Consider the following 19,968-nt stretch of genomic DNA (forward strand, 5'->3'; position numbering starts at 1 on the left):
GGTGGTTGGGTGGGTGGGTGGGGAAGCACTCTCATAGAAGCAGGAGGAGGGAGTATAGGGATTTCTGGAGGGGAAACCAGGAAAGGGGATAAGATTTGAAATGTATATAAATAAAATAGCCAATAAAAAGTAAAAAACAAATTAAAATGTATTTTATAATCAAAAAAAATTTGAAAATGCTTTCTAAAGGTAGAAAATGACTTACATGTTTTATTAGGAGAAATATACATAACAACTTTTTATCTCATATTCTAAAATGACTAAATTAATATATGCTGATTTCCAGATCTACATAGTAATTTTCCCCTGACTAGGTCCCTTGTGGGTTTATGGTGTTGAGATCTGAGTCTGACTCTGAACAATGATGTCCTGGAGTTTGTGAAGAGTTGTCAAGATGTTATGAAACTCTAGAACTATTTTTATTTGAGGAAGCTGAATTGAGTGACAGTTTAAATTCGAAAGACTTGACACTAGGTGATTTTAGTTATAGGATATCTTTAAAGAATTCTTCAAGGTTAAAGGGATGACATGCATCTGTCATCTTAGACCTGGGAGGTAGAGACAGAAGGGTTTGAAGATCTAGGCCAGCCTAGGCTGTACAGGGAAACTCTCAAAAATCAAAACAAGCAAAGTGAAGCAAAAGCCATGTCACTGTTGTGTGGTGAGGAGCAGACTCAGTTTTTCTAATATCTCCAACTCAGGTTGAAGTAGAAGGATGGGGATATTCGATGGAATGATGCTGTAACACGCTACAGATGACACAAAATGATAGAAGAGAAAACAGATGGTGGGTGGTGTCACTAGATTCTTGCTTGGATAAGTCAACAGACCACTGGAAAGAATTCACAATTGCTTGCTATTGTTCCATCAATTATTACACGTCTAAAAAAAAAATTCTTTTCTCTAAAATTGCTTTAAAATGCCACCGACACTTCCATTTTCCTGTGCTCAGATGTATGAGCCTTCTTGTTTTTAATATTCCTTAACCATCATGATGGAGATGAGAATTTGCTTAGTAGGTCATTTATGGAACATAACAGAAGATCTGTCAATTTCTACATAATGTACCCAGAAAAATCGGTATTTAGGTATTTTCTTATTATTCCTAATATCACCCGTCTGTATAGTTTCTATGATAACTGTATTCAAGCTTTTCTCTTTCTTTTTGAAATAATTAGACTTAAGGGTTGGTTTTTTTTAATGTTTTATATTAGGGAGCATCAGTTTAAAACAAGCCTCCACATCTTGGGATTTTACATGGGCTGTTGCTTAAAATTTGGAGAACAATTTGTGAGGGTTATTTAGAATTTAATACTCAGACTCATTTAACTCATTAAAATGCCTATTTATTTTCATAGAAAAGAGTACTAAATGCTCCATTATATGGGTTTACATTCGCTTTCCTAATGGGCCATTAACTTTACTAGATCATTTCTTGCATTGTTAAATAACAGGGCAGATGTATGGACAATTTAAGAGTAATACTCTAAAATGGATTAAGTATTGCCCAAATTCATCTGTGGCAGGTGCCCATGGTCAGTTAAGAACACTGTGAATTCATCTAGGATTTTTGAAAATTTGTAATCTATGGGAACAGGTCATAAGAACTAGATGTGATTGAGTTCTTTTCCATGGTTGGATTACCAACTATTTTCTTAGGTTAACAGTATCTCAGGAAGAGCAAGGGCCATGACAGTAGAAACTTGAAGACCATGACACATAAAATGGGGCACTAGATTCTAAGAAAGGAAAACTGCACCAAGGTCAATGTAGTCTTACATGGATTTTACCACTTGCTTGATGTAACATTAATAGATGGATGATAATATACAGAATCTAAACATAGGTGGGAAGTTGTAGGGATTGTTGATGACGTAATATGAAAATAAAATCTTTAAATTCTATGCAACTGGAGTTTTAATTAGACAGAAACAATGTTATAAAGTGGCTGAATAAACAAATCCATGCCTCTAATGTGTGCCGAAGAGGAATGATGTCGGGTAGATTCCTGCTCAGAGGTTATGCTTTCTGTGTCAGAACTCGTTTCAGATATCTTGGAAGAACATAGACTCCACGGGGTTTCAACAGTCATGGATATTTATGGCTATAGCTTTTGAGTACCACACAGGAGAAATGAAACTTCTATATCCCGAGGAAAGAGTTCATAACCAGAGAGAAAAATAAACCTTTGGTTGAAAGATGAGATATTTCACATCTTCAGAGACTGTAGCTGGGCCCAGAAACCTTGCATTTCATGAACTCTGTTTGGCCATTAAATGCCCCTGTGTCTACTTGTTCCTAGAATTTCTAGACTTCTGTGGACAAAAACACGCAGAGGAGACATTAAAGCAAGGAGTAAGGGAGGCAGTCATAGCAAAGTTCTGTGCAGCAAGCAAAACAGAACAGCTGCAGCAGAGCGATAGCTGGGGCTGCAGGAGGCAGAGGAGCTGGGGTGCTGTGCTGTGCAGCATAAACTATACGCATGCGCAGCCTGCGTACTTCCTGTCACTTCCCATCTTGGCGGTGACAATGAGAATGGCTGACACGCCTTAAAGAAGTACACATTCCTGGCTGGGCCACACCAGAAATTTAAAAGAACAGAGATGAGTGTGGCAGACAGTTGTAGCTAACAGGATTCCATTCTAAGCACCAGGATTCGTTTCCTTTCTCACTCGCTGAATGTGGTGTAGGTGTTAGGAGTGTTGAAAGAGACGTCTGTTTGTCATAGAAGCCAGGAATCCACTTTTTCTCTAAATGGAGAAGAATTTTATTATAGCAGTCTTCACAGACTGTAGGCAATGATGATAGAAAACAGATACCTTTACAAACTTCGTATTTGAATCTGTAAAATAGACAAAGAAAGGTCACTTAAGAGCCTCTCAGAAAATACAGTTTTTAGTTAGGAGATACAAGTTTAGCACTTTTTTTTTTTTTTCTGGAGCTGAGGACTAAACCTAGGGCCCTGTGCTTGTTAGGCAAGAACTCTACCACTGAGCTAAATCCCCAGCCCCAAGTTTAGTACATTTTTTTTTTTAAAAAAAAAAACAAGGATAAGATATTTTTGTGATATTCTTAGGATATGATATAAATTAAAAAGTTATGATTTTTCTGAGTTGCCTGAATTTTGTTGGGGTCCAACCCATTGGAATGTAAATTACCATACATAGCAAAAGCCAGTGAAAAAGACAGAAGAGATGGGCTGAGCAGGAATAAAGGAAGTGTTAGCTTGAAACTTGGGTAATCTTGAGCCATAACTAGAACTTGGTAGGGAGAGATCTGTGCCCTCTGAGTGCACAGAGCACTTGTAACTTGTTTTTCAATTTCTACAAGTGGAAGAGGAAATCAGACTGAAATTTTTGCTCTGGTCATAATTCTTGTGAGATCTCTGACACCTGGTGTGTAGTACTTCAGATGTAAAAGAACTGTGTATTTTCAGTATTACAGTACAAGATGAGAACCAATTTCAAAAGAATTTAAAAAAATGATGACTACCTCACCAAACTGATAAGAAGACATAACATTTTTTTCTGGGTAATTTATGTGTAAAAATGCTTTTATGGCAAGAGTGAAATAAATTCACAACTGGAAATATTTGGAAGAAATTTTGGCCTTCTTCAATCTACAAACAATTGAATAGCCTCTCTCCAGGGAATAGTAATATTTTAAGTTAAAAGTTTTAGTTACAACTCTTTTCCACTCTTTACCTGTGGCATCAGAGGCTGAAATATTGCCAAAATTGTGGTTCTCGTGTTATCACTATTAGTGACTGTTCGTTCCCTCTTAGCTGTAGAAAAAAGTAAATTAAAAAATTGTTTTCTCAGTGTTTTAGTAAAATAGCTAAGTTAAACTTGGAGTAAATGACTTTGTAATAGATTTCTAGCTCTTAAGACAATTAGACTAGGTTTTAGTTTTATTTTTAAATGTGGCATGGAAAATCCTTAGTTGAAGCATAACAGAAGGTTAGCCTATTCAATGCACAGTATCTGCAAATGAGGCCAATGTAATCACCAGCGTTTTTTAATACACAGGGATTTTTTAGGATCCACAATCATTTGAAATAAGTATGGACTGTACAGACTCTTTAGATGATTAATTTATATGTATATATATATATATATATATATATATATATATATATATTTATATTTATATTTATATACCAAAGCATAAAAGTAGTAATATATGCATATACATCTCAAATCAGAAAAATATGTATATTATATAGTATGCATGTATGTATAGAACACAGACACCTGGGTATGTTGATGCATCTTTGTAATCCTGTCACTGCTGTGGCTGAGGTAATGCATGTCATATGTCCAAGGTCATCTTGGGATAATATAAGGAAACATGTCTCACACTAAAGTGAAAGGTCAGGAAAGAGCTGGTGACAGAACACAGTGGATAAAAGAGTTCTGCCAAGCCTAAGACCAAAACTGAGTTCCTGGGAACATCACGGTAGAAGAAAAAAACCAACTCTGCAAGTTGCCTCCTGACTTGTGCTGGCATGCCCGATACATGCTGGAGATGGAACTCAAGATCTTACAAAGTAAGCAAGCAGCCTATCCTTTAGTTTAACCCTTTAGCTTAACCCTTAGCTCACACTGCGAGCCTTCTGATAGCTCTTCTTGTAGTCTTGCTTAACCCTAGGCTTTTTTGAGTTAAGTTTCATCCTCTTCGGTATCTTGGTTTAATTTTAAGTTCCTATCTAGACTCACAACTTTCTTTTTAAAATTTATTAGATTTACTTATTTTTTAAAAAAATATGTAAGTATTTTGACCACACATATTTTTTTGTATCACCCACATGCCTGGTGCCCGCAGAAGTCGGAAGAGGGCATCAGATCACCTGGAACTGGTTATAAAGAGAACTGCGAAAGATTGTGTGGGTTCTGAGAACCGAACCTGGATCCTCTTCATGATCACCTAATGCGCTTAATCACTGAGCCATCCTGCCAGTCCCCACATGCACACGTCTCTTATGCATATTAAATAAGAATTCAGTAGAATTATTATTTATATCAATTAATTCATGAACTCACTAGAAATTGCATCATATATCATAGTTATTATCAAAAATCTGTTTCAGGGGCTAGCGAATTGGTCTCCAGTTAAAGGTGCTTGGTAATCTTGTAGAGGAGTGAAGTTTTGTCCCCAGCACCCACATTGGGTGGGTAGTTTAACCACCTTTAACTCCAGCTCTAGGGGCTCCCAGGTCTTCTTTTAAGAATCTGCTTGGTACCTGTACATGTGCACACATACATGCACATAGACACAAGCACTCAATGTGTAAATAAATAAGAAAATGAAAATTTAAACAATCTGCTTAAATGTGCATAAAGTTCACCTGGGAAGCAAACATCTGTTAGAGAATTATGAGGCTAACATGACACCAGGTGATCTGCAGTGAGTTTGTGATTTCACTTACAGGATATTCTAAAGGTGAAGCAAGTCCCCGAAATGTTCAGTTCTAAGAACTTTGTTCTTTTCTGCGTCCCAAATATATTTCTAGTGGGGATAAGTGTTCATGATAGCTTGTTAAACACTTATTGTGGCCATATTAAAACTTTGAAAATTATTGTCTTTTCGATGTTTTTCTTTTATGTATATATATATATATCAATTCTTTCTTTTTTTTATTAGATATTTTCTTTATTTACATTTCAAATGCTATCCCGAAAGTTCCCTATACCCTCCCCCCCGCCCCTGCTCCCCTACCCACCCACTCCCACTTTTTGGCCCATCATCAGCCACCAAACCCAGATACGAATGCACATGCCAGCAAGATTCTGCTGAAGGGACCCTGATAGAGTGGCCTCTTGTGAAGCTATGCCAGTGTCTGGCAAACACAGAAGTGGATGCTCACAGTCAGCTATTTGGATGGAACACAGGGCCCCCAATGGAGGAGCTAGAGAAAGTACCCAAGGAACTGAAGGGGGCTGCAACCCTGTAGGTGGAACAACAATATGAACTAACCAGTACCCCCTGAGCTCGTGTCTCTAGCTGCATGTGTAGCAGAAGATGGCCTAATTGGCCATCATTGGGAAGAGAGGCCTCTTGGTCGATGTTTTTCTTGATATTATTAGTAGCTTCAGTTGATGTACAAGGAAATTGAGGTGTATAGGATAACATATATTTACATATGCAACTAAATGTATACTATAATATGTACAAGGAGGACAAGTCAGAGTTCGTATTAGAACCAGTATAAGAAATAGGCACATGTCATGAAAGAGGATGTAATGTTGTCCTTTTAGTTTTAATTCTGGCATGATTTTTTTTCTGGTGGTGGAAAAGTGCATAAAAATATATTTGATACTGAAAGTGTAAAACGTGAAACTCCATAGGTTCAGAATGCCTGTTTTGTATGAAAATGAAATGTGGATCTAGCTGGCTTTAATGCTTTTATTTCCAACTTTTAAAATAAAGTTTTAATACATTTTTTTTAAAAGTACCATTGCTTAAAGAGAAATATCATTAAGCAATTAAGCTAGAATTATTTGTGTTATTTTATGACGCAAGTATTTTACTATGTAGTCTAGTGGCCTTGGCCCCTCCATCTTCCTGCCACTGTCTCCCAAGAGCTGGGATTAAGGCGTGCAGGGGCATACCTGGCTGATGAGTGGGCATCTTACATTCTGGAGTACTCCTCTACCTCCGCACACTTGAGCTTGGTGCTCCACAGATCACACAAATCACTACTATAGCTTACTTACTATCAGATGCTAAAATGTTCTTTTACTTCACTATCTTCTCAACTAAATTCTGTCCTTTAGAAGCTGGGAATATAAATTTATTTCTTTAAAACTTATCTACGTACCACTAGTCAATAGACTTTGTCAGTTTTACTACTACTTTTCAAAAGAGTTTTATTTTATAAACAGTGACTCTTGCTTCTGTGGGTAAACATTTTTAGAATCATATAAGTGCATATATTTATATATAATAGACATATTCAGTGTATATATTGTGTATGTGTGTCTATGTTTTATTCATTATTAAATTCCCTTGTTATTTACTATGGGATCATTTAAAATACATCAATATTCTTTATAAATCAATGCTTTGAATTTTCTCATGATTTGTTACATTATATTTTAAGTAAACATCAATTCACTTATTTTATAGGGGTTATTTTATTCATTCATCTTTGGCCATGTTATGGTTTCATCTCAGGATCTTACACATGCTAGGAATGCACCCTAAAACTAAGCTACTTCCATAGACTGACCTTCCTTTTGTGGGAGGCAAAATTCAAGGGCAAACATTCTTGCCTATTCTGAGGACAATCCTATACTGCTATGCCTCTGTATCTCTTTCTCTAGTCCCTACTCTCCTTCCCCTTTCTCTCTCTCTCTCTCTCTCTCTCTCTCTCTCTCTCTTCTTTCCTGCCTATGCTGGGAAATCAAACTCAAGAAGAGACATATGAAGAGCAATCACTCTACCATTCAGCCCAGCACCCATATTTTAAATTATGATTCATCAATATGTGTTTATATGTGGGCATTCATGTGTATATCTTTTGTATGATGCCATGTCTTATTTATTGGATAATACAAAACAAGTTAAAATCAGCAGAAACTTTATCAAATTAATATTTTGTTTTATCAACTTTATATTCCCACTATTCATGGATATATGGACTCAGGGACATATATGTGCATGATTCCATATAAGCTGTTCCTGCAATAAAGTGATCTATGGACACATGAGTGTGTATACATGTATGTAATCTAATATATGACACCAGTATCATACTGAAAGTCCCAAACCTAAGAAAAATACAAGTTAATGTAGCCCCACTTTTAACACTGAGTTGCTAGGCTATTGACCAAGGGAAGACTTAAAACATACAGACAATTCTAGCAAGACACCAAGTTTCCCATCTTGGCACAGAATCAAATGTCTTTAAGTAGTAGGGATATTCTTCTCATCGAAGACCTAGTAAGAGAATGATGGAGAAGTTAGCAGAGTGAGAGAGAAGATCATTTTGCAGGGCTCACTGACTACAGTTGGATCGTTTTTTTATGCTGGGAATTATGTGTAAAGGAGGTTGGCTCTTCGCCTTCTGTTCTCTGATACTAAATTATGCTAACTTCATATGATCTATTTGGTGCCTTCACATTGGATTATGGGATTTTTGAGGGTAATAGAAACTTGTGTTTTGCCCATCTGAAGAGGCTGTATCAGGAGCCTCCCCCTGCCTGGCAAGAATTAAACTGAGAGAAAAGGACCCTTCAAGCACTGTCACAGGATGGGGTAGGTTCCCTGGAGTGAAGCTGTGAACTTGAGAGAAAAGAGAGACCTTCCTTAGCAGTTTCATTTGCAGGAGCAGATGAGCTGAGGGCGGCAGCCAGAAGTGTTGGCCTTAATCAGGAGGCTCCACTTCTAAAGTACAGTTGCCAAGTAATGTGGAGAAATTTCCCATGAACGAAAGGGCATTGTTGAATCCTTCTATGGATATGAGCATACAATGATGGCCTGAGGCTATGTGTTCTTTGTCCCTATTTTTTCTTTTATTAAGCTCTTGAGAAGTCAAAAGGAAGATTTATTTAATATAGAAATACTACCAAGAGCCTGAGCACCCTGACATTTTTGCTGTAGACTAGATGGCACAAGGAAGGATTCTGAACTTTACTGTGCTAAAGTGAGGTGAAGTTAAGTATGTGTTATACGGTAAATGTCGCTGGGTGTGTGGTATGTAGAATATGGTAGTGTGGGTACACATGTCTGTGTGTACTTATGCCAATGCCAAGAAGGGTGAGAGGTGTTCCCCTCTATCACACTCTACACTATTGTTTTGAGGCAGAATCTCTCACAAACCAGAGCTTGCTGTTTTAATTATCTGTCTGGCTAGATCTGCCTGGCGCTGAGCCCCAATACTGGAATTACAGTCTTGTTAGGAAATGTTTATATATTTACATGGACACTTTGATGTCAAATTCAGGTCTTTATTCTTTCAAAGTAGTGGCATATTGAGCAATCTCTCTAACCTAACAAGTGTCAATTTAAAAAAAAAAATCTCTATTTTTTAGTAATAAATCCCTAAAGGGATCTTTTAAGGTTATAAGATCAGTAATTTAAAGTGTTACACAAAAGCAACAGTAAAGTTGTTTGTATATAAACTTTTTGTGTTTTCTCAGTGTGTCCCTTCAGCATGTGTATTTGTGTTGCTGAAGAGCCACATACCTTGTATTTATCTGTGTACTCATTTATGTGTGTTTGAATGCACAACGCCAACAATTCCCATTCATATTTCTGCATTTCAAGGTTTTTAAAACAGCTGATCAAGAAGATCAACCCTTAATTTCAAATAATTTTTGGCAACCTAATGCTTTGCTCTGTAATTCCCAAAAATCTATGTGGAAACTTAATTATTTTCCTTGTTAGTATTCTTTGATACCTTACTCTTTATTTTTCTTGTTTAATTTCCAGTCCACTTAGGTTCTTTCAGTATAGAAATGACAGCTGCAACAGGTTTTCCTGATCTTAAACTTCAAAAGCTATGAATGAATTTATTCTCATATTTCTAAAGGAACTACAGAGAGTGCATTCATGAATAAACATGAGTGCTTGCAAGTCTGGTGACAGCTATGGACAGGAAATGAGTAATTTGCACCCCAATGGCCAATGTCTGACTCTGAATCCTCTCTAAGTCCTGTTTCTGCGAATCTAACACAAATCAAAACTATTATACTCAGGGTTACTCCACATTTTTTTTATTTAATTTACCTACTTTATACTATATCAATATAAGAAACTTACAATGTAGCAGCTCTATTGTGTCATATATATACATATACATGTGTGTGTGTGTGTGTGTGTGTGTGTGTGTATGTGAGCGTGTGAGCTCATGCTATCTTTAGCAGTCTTTTTTTTTTCAGTAACAACGTAGACTCTCAGTTAACTCATTCTGCTTAATGAACTTTTTAAAGGACCTCATTAATTTAAAACAAAACAAATATCCTCTGATAATTTGATTACAACAGAATTAAACAACCATTTGGATAATTCGAACTTTGAAGTTAGATTTTGCCATCTTGTTAAATGGTTTGACAATTATTCAGCCGAATCTTCTCACTGAAGAAATAGAAGTCTTTCTAGTAAGTTCAGGAATATTTCTGACACTTGTTCCAATTTAGAATGGAGGGGGTATGCGCTGAAATGAAGTAGGAGATGACTGCGGTGCGGGGGGTCTTCACAGTGGATTAACATTATGAGATGTGAAGTGAACCGAGGGTTGAATGGAGGAGTATTGTGAACCAACTTGCTTCGTATAGGTCTCCCTCTCTTTTGTGCTGTGACTAGAACACGGTAGTAAAGATTAAGAGTAGAAAGAGAAATGTCAAGCTTGGGGACACTGTGGCGTGGAATGCTGCCAGAGGCATGGAGGGTGGTGGTGGTTAAGGTGGTAAAATGCCGCCCAATCCCATGTCTATTTGAGTAATAAGACAAAAATGCCTCTCCCTGGCTGTATTTCCTCTCCTACTTCTAAAGAATACTTTTAAAGAATATTCATTCCATAACTTGACTGCTGACCTTTAAAATTTAGCATATTCCCACCTGAGTTCTTTTATTAACAGAACTGTCTTTTCTTAGCCTTTAAGTAAACTCCAGTCTTTGTAGAAAATTTTGAGCATTTCATTTGATTTTATGTAACTATGGCTTAAAACAATAAAATTAAGAGAATGTGGTTTTTGCCCTGAATTTGTTATTCATTTACATTATGATCTGGGATAATCATACTATCTTTGTTCATAGATTTATGTCCCAGTGAATGACCAGAATCTTTCCTTTAGCTAAAACATGCACACTGTGTTTTTATGCTGTATATTAAAGAGATGTAATTAAAATTTTTTATTTGAGTACCTTAAAATATCAACAGGATAGGACACCTTGTTGTTGCTGAAAACTACAGTGAAGAAACAAGAAGGATCTCTGTGGTGGTTTGAATGTACTTGGCCCAGGGAGGTGGACTCTTAGGAGATATAGCCTTGTTGAAGTTAGTGTGGCCTTGCTAAAGAAAGTGTGCCACTTTGGAGATGGGCAATGAGACCCCCATTCTAGCTGCCTGGAAGCCAGTCTTCTCTTAGCCACCTTCATATGAAGATGTGGAACCCTCAGCTCCTTCTGCACCATACCATGTTCCTTCTTTGATAATAATGAACTGAACCTCTGAACCTGTAAACCTACCCCCAATGAAATGTTATCCTTATAAGAGTTGCCTTGGTCGTGGATTCTGTTCATAGCAGTAAAACTCTAAATAAGACAGTTCCCAAACTGCCTTCTTGTATATTGGGTGACAGTGGTCTTTCTGGTAGCATTATACTATAAATTTCTCTGTCTTCGGTACTCAACGTGTGACATTGTGATGCTTGATTTAATGGGGCATGATTTTCTATACAGTGGGAGTTGGCTTTTGTTTTCACCTTCTACCTACTCTGAGAGAACTTGTTCAGGAACTTTCTCTCCCTTCTCCTCTTCCTGTCTCATTTCTTTATCCCAATTGGCATATTGTCATCATTTTCTCAATTCTACATAGCACTCTACATGCAGCTATCCATTGGACATGAGCATCTATCTCCTTATGAGTCACTCTTGTTGATTCTTCCTAAGCTTCCTCTCTTGTGCTAACAATTTGGTACCCATGTTCACTCAACAGGGTGATGTGATTCCTAATGATGTGCAGCCATTTCCTCTTGCCTCCTGCGTCACACAGTGCATCAATACATTGATTCTGTGTGGTGGTTATGATCTCTCCTTTCTGAAAGAAACTAAATTTTCTTGCAAATAAACATAACAATATTGTTTGCTCCATGTGAAGGGTGTTACATTTATGACCCTATTTGCCATAGAGAGTTGAGAATTGAGATACCAAGAGGCTGAGCAATGAAAGGTAGAAATAGCTTGTTCTTGCAAATGGAAAGAAATCTAGCCTCATTTAGCTAAAAGCACAAGGCCTTTCTAATCACACATTTGACATCGTGACCAGGCCAGGGGGAAAATGTACCTGCTCATTTATAATTGTCTCCACGCACAGAAGTGGATTTCTCATTGTCTGTGCGGCTACAGGAAATATTGTTAATAAAAGCACATGTCAGCCTGACTGAAGCTGTTCTATAAAGCTCAGCTGGACCACACTGTGAAACTGTTATTTCCTATTCTGAAAACTAAATCTCAAATCACGGTTAAAGGGTAATCAGTCTTTGACAGATTGGCCTTGAGGAGAGGAACAGTAATTCAGAGTTGATTGGTGACACAGGCTTTTCAGGGAACATTGGAAGCGGAGCAAACACACCCCAAATGGACCTTTCCTGGAATTTTTTTTTTTTTACGACATCAAGCTATATTGGTAAATATATTGAATTTTTAAAAATGTGTCTTCCCTGAACAATACAGATAAAATACTATGATTTTAGACTTCACTGCTTTGACCCACTGTGACAAATCTTATGAGACAGTCTCCAGGTTCTATGGTCGTCTTTCGTAGCTGAGGGACCTCCAAGGTCCACTGTCAATGGTAGGGCTGGCTTAGCTCTCCTGTCTCTGGCCTGCAGAACCATGATACATGTTGGAAAGGTGTTGTGTGAGCATCATTTTCAATGAACTCTCTCTTATGTTCTTGCTTCTACCATTGGTAACACAATATTATCTTCCTCTTTGTATGAATAGAAAGAAAAAAATCCTAAGAAATAGTACATTTATCTATATGTGGGTATTCTAAAATATATATGCACACACACACACACACACACACAGAGGGGGGATTAGTATGGCTTCACTGAATATATAATTTTATGAGTTTACTTTACAAATTTCATGATTCAAGGTGAAGTTATTTTGTTTAGAAAAAGTACACTGGGCTTAGAAATGATAGCAGGTTTAGATACAAGTATTTTTTTCCTGCACTATAAATTGTGAGGCATTGTTAGAAAGGATGTGTTTTACCTTCCTAGCAGATTTGTAGCTGTGCATGCTAAAGAGGTCAACCACAGCTCTGCCATGAGTGAATGCCGATGCTTCTCTACCTGCTCTGTCTTTCTTCAAGCATAGCGATAAGACTGGATGGCCCTCACTTCACTGAAGAGAATTTGAAGAGCAGGATTTGAATCAAGTCATCAAGGGAATTGCAGTTTTATTGGAGTTCTCCAGCAATGTATTATTTTTGTGGTAATTCATTTGGTAGTATTATTACCTGTGTACAGGTCCTATCTGAAGATCTGAAATATTCTGCACAGCAAAGGCTATGTTCTGAACACATGTATAACTATTCTCACGAGATGCGTAGTGTTTGTCTAGTATAGAATAGGAGGAGAGGGGACTTCCATAATGTAAAAAATATCTCACCGAAAACATTTTATAGACAAAATACACATGATTTCGGTGTAAAGCTAAACATTCACCAGGCATCTTTCTCTTCTGCACACTAACCATGATTGGTTGGTGGAAATACAACGAGACAGCAAACCAAACCTAAAAGAAGGATCATGGTCACTCCGGCTGTATAGATAGACCACTGAGAGGACTCTGATTTTCTTTGTTTTCTAAGATTAATTTTTGAAGCCTTCAAAAGCTTTGGAGCAGATAACTGATATGGGTTCTGTTGAAAGAATTGCCCTGATTCTAAGACATGTCTAAACCATTAACATCAGCAATGGCCAGGGCCATGGGGTTTTGTCCCTACAGCCTTTTCTGCTGTTGATGCCAATATCTTTTGATTCTGAAACTTACTTGATAAGATTTAGACTCCTTTAAAGCAAATACGTTTTATTTCTCTAATATTTTATTACTTCGGGGAGAGACAGAAATTAATAAGGATTAAATAAAATAGCTTTGTCTAAGTAGAACTTATAAATTCTAAGCATGTATTGTCTGATCACACTAAAAAGAGAATCTCCACTGAGATCCGAGATTGTTAAATTTTTATATCTTTTAAAAAATATATTCAGGGCTAAGTTTTTTAAAGGGATTTATTTTCAAGTAGAGTGCTGCTATCTGAAAATCTATTTTAGTGCCTTGTAATTACCAGTAAATTCTTATTCTTAAAGGTCTGGGTAGTTGAGAATAAGGCAATGATTATGACTCCGATAGGAATTGGAATTTATACTGGGCATCTAACTTCCTGATACTCAATAATAAAAAGCTTCTGAATAAGAGTTGGAGAGATAATTCAGTGGTATAGAGGGCTTGATGCTCTTCCTGAGGATCTAAATTCAGGATCCAGCAGGTGATTTACAACTTCCTGCAACTCCAGCTCTAGGAGATTCATTGCCTCTTTATGGCTTCTTCAGTTGCAGGTGCAGGTCCAGGTACGGGTCCAGGTGCAGGTTCAGGTGCAGGTCCAGGTCCAGGTGGAGGTCCAGGTGCGGGTCCAGGTGCAGGTCCAGGTGGAGGTCCAGGTGCAGGTCCAGGTGCAGGTCCAGGTGGAAGTCCAGGTCCAGGTGGAGGTCCAGGTGCAGATCCAGGTGCAGGTCCAGGTGCAGGTCCAGGTGGAGGTCCAGGTACAGGTCTAGTTGCAGGTCCAGGTGCAGGTCCAGGTGTAAATGCAGTTGTAGTTGTAATTAAAAGTTCAGGTGCAGATGCAAGTGCATAACACACACACACATGATAAAAATGATATCAAAAAAGAAAGGAAGACTACAAAGTAAATCAGAAAATGGCACTATATATTTAACATCAACCCCTGCATATGATTGTTAGGAAATGTATCACTCTTTCACCTAAATCACACTGTCTGACTTCTTAAAGAAAGGCGACCAGTAAACAAGGTCAAAGGGTGATTGAGTAGCGAACATAGGCTGTGTGACAGAAATAGTACAACCACTCAGCTTCCATGAAGAGTGGTTTCAGGGTTCCTTGCACATACCAAAATCTGTACATGCTCAGCCCTCTACCCATAACAGTGTAGCATTTATTTAGAAGTCACACACATCCACCTGTGTACTTTAAAACACCTCTAGGCTGCTTATATTACTGAAAGCAATGCAAATGTTGTATAAAAAGTTACCATACTGTATTGCTATGGGAATAATGGAATTAAAATAGCCTATATATTAAGTACAATGTTTTATTAAAAAGTTTACTCTGGTCACTTAAATCCATGGACAGAGCCCCTGGAGGTAGAGTGTGTACTGCCCAAGAGATATTTATGGAATTATGGTCCTTGCAGATATTGCTCATATTTCAAGGGTAAAGGACTGTTTCTTAGCCCGAGAGGAGGATGGGCCAATGGATCCCCAGAATTCTGAAGATTAACATTTGGGGAGTCTAGGGAATATCCTCTATGCAGGTTAGGCTAACACTAAGTGTCTTACTCAGGCTATGATGCTGAACACTAATTATTTGCTTTTTCTGGACATTTTGTTTTTATCAGGATATAAGCAATCTTATTAGCCTTATCTGTCATATCTATCTATGTATCCATCACTCTATCACCTGTTTATGTATCTATCTATGTATCTATCTATCATTTCAGTCAGTCAATAGATCAACTATATAACTGTGAATCATCTATTGCTTATATACCTATAGGTTAATATTCTATTATTTCCCCTTTATAAATGCTTGCTAGAGTGTTATAATTTAGCTTCTAGAGTTTTTGGAAAGATGATTTTGATCCATTTGAGTCTCTCTCTCTCTCTCTCTCTCTCTCTCTCTCTCTCTCTCTCTCTCTCCTTCCCTCTCTCAATCTCTCTCCCTCTCTATCTCTCCCTTTCTCTCTTTATGAAGGATCACAATTTTTATTTAGTCATGGTAATTATTAATTTTTGGTAAAATATAGTCTCTATTCCCCTCAATTTACTGATTAAGTATACAAGGATAAAAAAAAGTATGTTTTAGAGAGTTGCTGTGATGATTAAGCGATTTCATTTAGGAAAAGTGCTTAGAATAACATGAGGAATATAATAAATACCTACCAGTAATGAGACCAGGCAAACTCAGCTCATTTTAAATACTATGTTCAAATGGACAATGGATGACAGTGAATTGAAAATCCTCTACACAGCAAAGAAAGCCACCAATAGAAAAAAAGCAACCTATAGAATGGAAGAAACTATTTACAAACTCTACATCTGAAAGGCACTGTTCTCCATTTCCACCAGAAAGGAACTCTTAAGAAGTCAGTAGCAGCAGCAGCTAAAATGAAGATTAGACTGTGTGAAGGCAAGATTTGGAGAAAAAAAGGAGACTTTCTTTACATATTGTTGATGGCATGTAAATGATTTCCTCAGAAAGTTCAGCATGGAATGGCCATATGACTCAGTAATTCTTCTACTGGGTGTTGATCCTGAGGAAACACCATCATCCCAATGAAGAGATGCCTCCATTCCAGTGCTTACTTGCAACAGGCTTCACAGTTGCTAATGTCTATAACCAGTCCAAGCATCTCTCAGCTGATGAGTGGATTGAAAACTGTTGTACAGATAATCAGTGGAGTGTTATTTATCCATAAAAGAACCAAATCTTGTCATTGTGATACTTGACTGGGACAGAAGACACAAACACTGTTGAGTGAGTCAGGCACAGAAGTGCAGGTATCCTATGATTTCATGTGTAACCAGAACCTAAAAACCATCATTTAAGGTTTGGTGATGAAGCGGTTGTTCTTAGAGTCTGAGGACAATGAGGAGGATTAGGAAGGTTAGCAATAGTTACAAATGTGCAGCTTTGCAAAAACAAGTAATTCTGGTGCATTTTTGCACAGTAAAATACTTATGATGAAGCAATGAACTGTACATTATTCGGGCTAAAAGGAAGAGTTTTAGAAGGTTTTTTCCATAGGGAAATGATAAATATTTGAAGATAAAGGTATGTAATCTAATTTAAATATATACAATGTGTACATGTATCAATGTGACATAATACATGTAACTTGATGGTTTTCTATACTAGTTAACAACTAAAATCTATTAATATCCTTACATATTAATAAACATATCCCTTATTATTTTTTATAAATTTTGGTTTTATGTTCATGAAGTTTTCTGATTGCTTCATAGAGCCTTAACAGCAGTTGATAATGTTGTTTATATTCCATCACACTGAATATTCCCCAAAGCTTCTTGAAGCAATGACGGACGGCCAAGCTTTTGGAGGAATGGCAATCCTGTTTACTTCTCAGATATGTAGGCTGCAAAGCACACACTAAAGGATATTCCAGCCTGTTGTTACCATAAATAAATAAATAATAAATAAATAAATAAATAAATAAATAAATAAATAAATAACACTTTCAGTGTTGTGCACAGAAGTGCACTTTAAAGATGGTCATCACAGGTTACAAATAAAAAACGTGAAGCGTCTAATGGGCTACTTACAGCTGTCGAAGATGTTGATATTCTTGTGAAATACTTACATTTTATTGACAAAGCTGTTTAAGAGACCCCACCCTCACCAAGGGCATTTGGGTATTAGAGGATAGGACTCCTTCAATGCCTTCAACACCACATCAAGCCTGTCGATGGACGTACAGATTTCCATGAATGAGCTTAGTATATAATTACAAAAGACTGTTAAGAATATGTAGTAATATGTTATTTATGAGAAATAGTCATAAATCCTCTCCTATAAAAATAACTGTGTATAACATTTATCTCATTAAAGGTATTTTTATGTTTATTCTATTCTGTTTTTGTTAGTGTTTTTAAGGCACTGATATTTGAATAAGTAGGAGAAGAGTGGCCAACCCTTCAGTTGGTTATTTGTAACTTAGTAGAGACGTTGTAATGATTTGGTGCCTGAATTCCTTTCATGTGATAAATATCAGACTAAGTCAAGTCTGAAACTAGACCAGTATGGGATCGCGTACCTGTAATCCTAGAACTCACCAATCTGATGTTTGGTGATAGTCTGTGCTAACTAGTAAGTTTGCAAGTTCAGAGCTATCACAGGGACCCAGTTAAGTCTTGGCTCAAAAAGCAAATAAGAAATCAGGGGTAGGGAGAGTAAGGGAGAGAGAGGCAGATGGGGAGAGAATGTGAGAGAGACCACAAAAAAGTTTTCCTGTAGGTGTACAGATGTATAAATCTTGAAAAATAATTTCTTCTTTGATAACCAAACTTTAGCCTAATTGTATGTAATTTTTCACATGTAGTATAGAAATCACAGAGATATAAATAGCTAAACTGATAATAGGGTGACTAACATTCTAGTCTGATGGTGTAAAAATCTCACCCCTACCTGGGTGAAGTATAACAGTATCATATACTATCTGAAAATACACCAGAGCACTGGTGGGAGGCTAATCACAGTATAAGTGCTGGCTCTACCTCTGGGAGGGGTTTTTCTGTGTCATGACAGTCCCTTTTTAAGGGCCACTTTCTAGATACATTTGCATAGTTAGCCAAAGATTTGTACTTCAAACTAACAGAAATGAGTTTCATCTTCCTTTTTTAGTCTCTTTTAGGGCATATCGAAATCCCTGAGGAGTGCCTGTGTTTAAATGTGTGTGTGTGTGTGTGTGTTTGTGTGCATGTATGTGTGTCTGTTATTGTGTGGGTACATGTGTGTTGTGTTTACTGGTGAGGGGGGAAGAGAATGTAGTATGTTGATTGACAGTCAACACTACACATTCTGTCCTGGAGACAGAACATGAACTTAGTAGCAGGATGTATTCTATATGAGAGCAAAATCATTGCTTCAAGAAGGAAAATGAGTTCTGGGGAGAAACATTTCTAGTAAAGAATGTTTTCTTCAGGGACATATTATTTTTTTTACCTTAATCTTATTTCATGTGTCTGGGTGCTTTGCATGAGCATATTTGTATGATCCTGATACGCTCAGAGGCCAGCAGAGGATGTCAAATGCCACCCCCTCCTCCAGTCAGCAGCCAGTGCTCTTAACTGCTGAACCATCTCCAGTCTCCAGGAAATATTCTTTTATAACAATTCCTTATGAAATTCTTTCTTTTTGAGAAGGAAAGCTATACAGAGTGGTATCCTTAAGGGCACTAAGTTTTAAAAGTGACCAATTCTAAGTGCCTGTCATCAATGTAGCAACTAGAAGCCAGAGAGGTTGCAAGATTGGTCCTACCTCAAACACCTTCACATGATTTAGCTTCCATTTGAAAGGCTCACACTTTTTATAGAAGGGTGAATTACAGGCATTTATTCAGACCATTATTACACCTTACTATATTGCATTAGAAAACACCATTTTTCATGAGTCCTTCAATGCAGGTGTTTTATTCTTAAAAGTATGGCATATATTATTCTCTGATTTAAATTTTATTTGCTAAGTAAATGAGCAAAGCAAAATGAATGAAGAGGTGATTGATGATTGACTCCATGCAACCAGAAGCCCCAAAGAGTATGCTAATCTCATTATCCCAATAGTGATTTGAACAAGCTGCCTATGTGTCTCCATTCGGAGAGGCAATGCATGCTTTAAAAACAGTTCAAAACTGTTAAATCATCAAGAGATCTGAGGTAGGAATGATGCTACAGGGAATGTCCCTGAAGTAAACGTCTACTTAAAGGTGCAGTTTATCATTCGTTAATGCATAGAGAAAAAATCAGTGTGAGAGAAGGGCTTTCAATTCCTTCTAAAAGATGATAACGTTGTGAGGAAGAGCGATTGAGCACTTAGAAGAATTTGCTGAACCCTGAGAGTGCTCAGTAACTATCATTCTGACGATTGACTGATCACACAGACGATGGCTGTACTTTGACTTTCTGTAGAAATTTTGTCTCATACAGCCATGTCTGTTTCTCAGGGGAGAGGGGAATTTTTTGTCAGTATTCTGTGTGTAACTCCTGCAGATGTATAACAGGAAGTGGCTCCTAAGTTAGATAAATCTACTTCTGTGCAAGATAATAAAACTGACTCCATAAATAGAAAGTTGGGTTCAAGTAAGTGAATAGGTGTTATCTCTCTTCTCTTCTCTTCTCTTCTCTTCTCTTCTCTTCTCTTCTCTTCTCTTCTCTTCTCTTCTCTTCTCGTCTCGTCTCGTCTCGTCTCTTCCCTTCC

General features: G+C 37.3%; 1 protein-coding gene across 3 annotated transcripts in view; it reads left to right on the plus strand.

Moving 5' to 3' along the window:
* Themis (thymocyte selection associated) overlaps positions 1–19,968 on the plus strand; it is a 185,876-nt gene that overhangs the window by 110,429 nt on the left and 55,479 nt on the right. Inside the window, exon 5 of one of the 3 annotated variants that reach the window (XM_021221719.1) lies at positions 1,668–1,902. The exons of 1 other annotated variant lie outside the window; for it this stretch is intronic. In XM_021221719.1, the coding sequence (XP_021077378.1) occupies positions 1,668–1,736 (69 nt within the window). In that variant the 3' untranslated portion in view covers positions 1,737–1,902. Of the gene's footprint in view, positions 1–1,667; positions 1,903–10,885; positions 11,217–19,968 lie in introns of those variants that run through there. One more of the 3 variants, XM_021221720.1, reaches the window with a different exon arrangement.

Source organism: Mus pahari, chromosome 21 (genome assembly GCF_900095145.1).
Source record: "Mus pahari chromosome 21, PAHARI_EIJ_v1.1, whole genome shotgun sequence".
Taxonomy (NCBI): domain Eukaryota; kingdom Metazoa; phylum Chordata; class Mammalia; order Rodentia; family Muridae; genus Mus; species Mus pahari.